At 38.2% G+C, this 5,920-nt stretch overlaps 1 protein-coding gene across 1 annotated transcript; it reads left to right on the top strand.

Moving 5' to 3' along the window:
• Positions 1–1,114: 1,114 nt before the first annotated feature.
• Positions 1,115–4,832, top strand: LOC116249640 (uncharacterized). Its single transcript, XM_031622811.2, has 5 exons — positions 1,115–1,699; positions 2,342–2,559; positions 2,949–3,077; positions 4,150–4,281; positions 4,390–4,832. The coding sequence occupies exons 1-5, from the start codon at positions 1,363–1,365 to the stop codon at positions 4,501–4,503; spliced, it is 930 nt and encodes a 309-aa protein (XP_031478671.1). The 5' UTR covers positions 1,115–1,362; the 3' UTR covers positions 4,504–4,832.
• Positions 4,833–5,920: the final 1,088 nt, after the last annotated feature.

Here is a 5,920-nt window from a genome sequence, read left to right as displayed (position 1 = left end):
TGGAGTGACTTGAGCGTGTCAAACGCTAAAAGCCTGCTTCCCGACTCTCCAGGGTCAATGTTGTGGCAATGTTGTGAAAATCGGCTGCATCTCTGCGACCTTAAGACGACGTTGCATATTGACCCCCTCGGCTTGAATCAGTCATTATTTTTAGCTTTTTTAATTTTGAAAGTAATTAACAAATTTTTTAATTACACGGTAGATGAAAGTAACAAATTTTCTGACAAAGTATCGAGAGGCAATGCTGTAAAATGAAAATAACTTATTTTTCCAACTCAGTATATTAGTTTATTGGGGTATTATCAGGATTAGGCTTTATTATTTTATTTTGGAATAAAACTGTGTACACGAACAACCTCACTAGTGAAAGAACTGCTGGGACTTTTCGAGGCCCATAAACATGGAAGCAGGTTATATATGTTATGCCGTGTATGAATTTTTTGTGCGTTATTTTAGTCATGACAAAAAAATGTTATGATTAATACAAACTTAATACAAAAGGAAAATTTTTCTAGAGAGAAAAAAGGAAACAAAAAAGAAGATTTTGAGATTCAATGAAGATAGAACGTGTCAGTTTTGTATATGCAAGTCAATATACTTCCTTGAGCGGTGAAAAAAACATCTTTATTTTTAGTCTCACTAAGAGTGTTATCTTGTACATCTGTTATTATTTCATATATATTGTTTCGTATCTCTGTCATTATTTATGATTGGAATATGAGATAACAATACGAGTATGATAATGATAAGATTATGAGATAATAGGTATGCGACATTATGGGTTCATGATAATGATAACAACTATAAGATAACGAGTATGAGATACCAACATTAATATAATGATGGCAATAGTATAAGATAATAATAGAGTTATGCTAACGACAAAAGGTATGAAATAATGCACATAAGAGTATGAAGTAGTAACAGAAGTATGAGATAATGATAAAAGTACGAAATAACAATATGATTAAAAATATTCATTATGCATTATGTAATGTTTGATTAAAATAAATGCGTGTAAACAGTAAGGTACATGTTCAACGCTTGTACACGAACCAACCTACAAAACTTTATTCCGCATTAGATTAGAGGTGTCATTTCGGCCGGCCACGCCTCTCTCCGTAACGATCTTTGGTGACTTCTGGTTACTGATTTTAGTTTGTCTCTCTTCCCCTGTGGCTTTATCCAGAGAGAAGAACGAGAAGAAACGCCAATTCCTACGTATGTGGCTATGACCTACGCAAGAGTGGCTCTCATTCGTTCATCCCTTTATCAGGTCATTCCCTGCTAAATAACCATCTGCCATAAACATGAAACATTTTATGAAGAACAGGAGTAAAAGGGCCTACCACGGGCAGCAGGATGACTAGCTGCGCGGTGCCCATTTCATCTTTTCTTTCATGTTGTGAGATCTCCAGCTCTATGTCCACCTTCAAACCTTTCTTATTGAGGCCAAAGGCATCTGTATCATTATCGTCAATGGCGGCAAAAGGAAGTAGCGCCACCTCGATTGTACCCGCCATCATTATTGGGGGAGGAAGGATTGGGCAAATGCTGCAGAGCAATGGCACGGGCGAGGACATCCTGATCCGCAGAGGCCAAAAAGTTCCTGCTGACTTCCGCGGACCTATCTTTGTCTGTACCAGGAACGACGACCTGGATGCGGTGCTTGAAGCCACTCCTGAGGCTCGTTGGAGTGGTATGTTGCCCTTTCTGCTCATTTCTCTTTGCGAGTACATTCTTTACGTTTCCTTTTACTTATCCAGATGGATGGATGAAGTGGGGATGCTATGTTATGGAACGTAATGCGATTTTTTCCTAGCTTATCCCGCTTATCTGGATAAAATGGGTGCATCCCAACTGATCTTCGGTTCTGATAATCACTAAACGGAAAGTTTTGAGTGGGTTTGTCCGTATGTTGTCAACATTGCTGAAACAGCAATTAACTGGTTACTCCTCGAAAATTTGTGGAGTAATGGTTTGGCTTTTCTAGTTTTCTAGTTTGCTTCTTGGTCTCTTTTGTCAATCATCGCTTCATTCCTTTGGAAATTCTGATTTCTTATGGTATAATTGAGAAGGACTCAACTGGCAACACCGAAGCCCATCGATTCCCCTTGGGCGCCAACTGTTTGCTTCACCTTCTTCTCAGCAGTATAGCTAGACATTGGAACGTCATGCAACACTGAAATCCAAGTTTGAAACCTTGACGCTAAAACCAGGGAATTGGTAGCTGTTACACGTATACCCGCCACCTGAACTTGTTTGTTTGCAACGAAAGTGTTCGTATGCTGTATTTCTAAGCTCCTTGGATTTCTACGGGTTTGATGTAACTGCCTTGCAGATCTGGTCTTTTTCCAGAATGGTATGCTGGAGCCATGGTTGCAGAGTAAAGGATTGCATGATTCTGATCAGGTGTTGGCCTATTTCGCTGTCTCGAAACTTGGGGAGCCTCCCGTTGATGGAAAAACAGATTTGAATCCCGAGGGACTGACTGCAGCATTTGGAAAGTGGGCTTATTCTTTAGCTACCAGGCTGCGAGCGGGGGGCCTTTCTTGCAAGGTGATGCACCAGGATAAATTTGACGGAAATCCTCTTGCTTTTGTTGAATTTTAATTTATATTCAGTCAATCAAAGCAAGCGCTCTTCTCTGAAGTTAATAATATATTGTCATTTTTCAGTAAGTCAATTGTTGTGTTTATTGCTAACTGTAGTTGGGCTACATATGTACTTTCTAAAATGCCACATTGCGCTCTGTCAGACACAAAAGCATGTACTTTTTCTAATTTTTTTTGTAGGTTTTCATCATACAGTAAGTCATATTATGTTTGACTAGTATAATCCTTTGAGTATTTTAATAGAAAATGCGCTATCTATTTTTATAGTGTTTCAAAAAACGCACTCTAGAAGCGGAGATGTAAGTTACTTCTTCTTGTCTTTTTTGGGTACAGATCCTTGACAAAGAAACCTTCGAGAAACAAATGTTAGAGAAGCTGATATGGATTTCAGCTTTCATGCTTGTTGGAGCCCGCCATCCAGGGGCTAATGTGGGTACTGTGGAGAGTGAGCACTTTGATGAGGTAAAACGACCACTAATGTCTTTCTTATGTGCACAAGGAAACGACAGAGCAAAGACAGAGCACTACGCTTATTGCATAAGTTCTGTTGTTTGGATACACTCTTTTTCGTGTTTCAGTTTGGCAATACACGTTAATGTGAACGCAGCATTCACATTCATATTTGCTCCATGTAATCTCAGGTTTTTTGTCCTTCCATTACAGGACCTGTATTGGCATTGTCAATTCCTATTATATCTCTCATCTGAACTAATTTTGTATACGCAACTAGCAAGTTACTTCTATATGGGCATATAATTCTTGTGAGTGCAATAATAGTTGACCTGCCCAATAGGTAACTAATTAGAATCGGTTGCATAGCATATCCGCCGATGCACATCCGTTTGCAAACTGAAATGATGCTAGCAGATACATGTATAAAATATTTATTAGTTAATTTTAAATAGGAAAAATAAAAAAAAAGGAGTCCGACTGGGAGCTGATACAGGCTGATGCATACATACTAGAGGAGTGCTGTAAAAAACAGCCTTATCGGCCCATATCGGCTGACAAGTATCTTCTTGCTGGTGGGCTGTAACATGTTTATAATAATATAATTTTTAAAATAAAATAATGTAAATATTTTTTTTAATGATGGCTGATATGCCATATCCTTTGGAACATTATTTGAACTTGAAGAATGTTTGGATGTCATTAAGACTTGGTTAAAACCTGGTTTTCATAAAGAACCTGAAAAACCTGCCTCCCCCCAGGTTTTTCAGACAAAACTGATTTTTGCCTCTAAACTAAGTTTTTCACTTGTCATCCAAACATCCGAACTAAGCTTACAAAATTGCTTTTGAACCAGAATTTCAAAAAAATTGGTTTTCACAAAACCAAGTTCTTGGAGTCTCATCCAAGAAACACTTCCTTTGGATTTTAGGTACGCCATGTTTTCTGATTTTTACATCATTTCATTAGAGTAGCTAAAGCACGGAAGAGAGTCGATGGTACTAAAATACTAATGCAGCTATCTTCTGATTGCTTAGAAATACGAATACTATATATGTATGGCGACTGACGTTCCCGGTTGCAGGTTTCCAGCCTTATTGAGGAGCTTGCATCAGCTGCCGCTGCTGAGGCTTGTGTTGAGTTTGAGCCAGGCATGGTGGAAAGACTCTGTGCTTATTCTAGGGCTGTTGCACACTTTCCCACTGCTGTGAAAGAAGTATGTATATGTTTATAGCATTTGAACTTGCTATTCTAATAACTGCTTAATCTTGGTAGTTCATATCTATTGCCTTTGATCCTGCTATTCTGACAACTGATGGTACAGTTCAAATGGAGGAATGGCTGGTTCTATTCACTCTCACAGAGGGCTACTGTGAACGGTCAGCCAGATCCATGTCCCTTGCACACAGCATGGCTGAAGGAACTGAAGATCATATAGAGGATAACTATACACCTAAGAAAAGTCCTTGAAAATGCCATTGCTACAGTTGATTTTTGTTGCGTAGCAGAAGATATTTAGCATAATACTAAGTGAGAAATTGGCTACTGTTGATAAGCTTGTGTAACTGTCTGCCCACTCTGAAGGATGCTTTCTCCAGTAGGTAGAATGCAGCCATCGCAAGACGTCTAATCATGACTAAGGAGCTTCAATGACTATGGTTTTGCATTTCTTGTAGCCCATGGTAGAATTGTGAATTGTCAGGCTTCCTGCTTACGTACTGTTGTTGTTGATAGCATGAATAATAGTTGGCAGGATTGTTCCTTGGATTTCTTTACTACTTTGACTGTGGATTATCTTCAACAGTTCGTAGGTCTGTCAAAAAGCAGTTGAGCTGCAAAATGTCCCTGATGAATTGACTGTGTAGGCTTCAGTGCAAAATTGCATTTTTGCTTCGATTGTTTCTAATCATTGATCCATTTTGAATAAAACCAGCAGGTTGCATTGGAATGTTTATTATAAAAGAACAATACTTGAAGAAACCTTTTTCTGTATTCAAAGCATTCTTGAAGTGCATGAACAATACCTCCAACCAAAAATGAAGATTTTTTCTGTGGAACCTTTTTTTAAGTTCACACGATAAGGCGCCCGTGAACATGGTCCTCGTTGAGACAGTATAACTTGGATTAGGTGGACAAATTTTTACTTTCCCTTGCCTTCCAAGTAGTTCTTTTTATTTGAGTCTTGGAGCTTTCACATGTTCTTTTTTGTTGAGAAAAGACAATTGCCAAGAATCAGATCTAATATTTACTTAATTAATATTATACAATGTTTGTTTATGGTGAAATTTTGTCTTGGTAGGCATATGCATGGCCCCACCCAGCTAAATGAAAAAAAAAAATACAGTATAAAAATTGAAATTTTTTTTGTTGCTTTCACGTATTTTTTGAATGTGAGTTCAGTTTGGCCCTAACCAAATTCAACCCACAAAACCCAGCCTCCATTTGGCTCGCCCCTGTATGCAACTATCCTATCCACTTGTTCGACTTTCCATTGACTGCTGATGCTAGTCAAGTTTGTAATAGTTAGACAAAATGCTAGTAGAATGATCCACGACTACAAATGGAATATGACAATAAACCTGATATGAGGACTTTTAAGTGTTTGGAATGTGCATAAATTTGGTTGTATTCACAATCATAGAGAAATTTGCAGCAATTGCCTATTGGTCAGCTACGAAAATAGGCCTTATCATTATATAGTATTATAGTAGATATTATTCTCTCAACAGGTGCGATTTGTATGAATCATTTATGGAGGTGGAACTCAGCGATCAGCCACATCTCAATAGCCATTACTCTAGATAATTGATCCATCTTCCCTACTTGCAGCAGTTAACCACTTGAGAGAGAGAGAG

Source organism: Nymphaea colorata, chromosome 3 (assembly GCF_008831285.2).
Source record: "Nymphaea colorata isolate Beijing-Zhang1983 chromosome 3, ASM883128v2, whole genome shotgun sequence".
NCBI classification, from domain to species: domain Eukaryota; kingdom Viridiplantae; phylum Streptophyta; class Magnoliopsida; order Nymphaeales; family Nymphaeaceae; genus Nymphaea; species Nymphaea colorata.
This window is presented reverse-complemented; position numbering and strand designations above follow the sequence as displayed.

Coding starts and splice junctions, on each gene's coding strand:
- LOC116249640 (XM_031622811.2), top strand. CDS start 1,363: ATGACTAGCTGCGCGGTGCCCATTTCATCTTTTCTTTCATGTTGTGAG. Junction 1,700..2,341: donor TCCTGAGGCTCGTTGGAGTG/GTATGTTGCCCT, acceptor ACTGCCTTGCAG/ATCTGGTCTTTTTCCAGAAT. Junction 3,078..4,149: donor AGAGTGAGCACTTTGATGAG/GTAAAACGACCA, acceptor TCCCGGTTGCAG/GTTTCCAGCCTTATTGAGGA.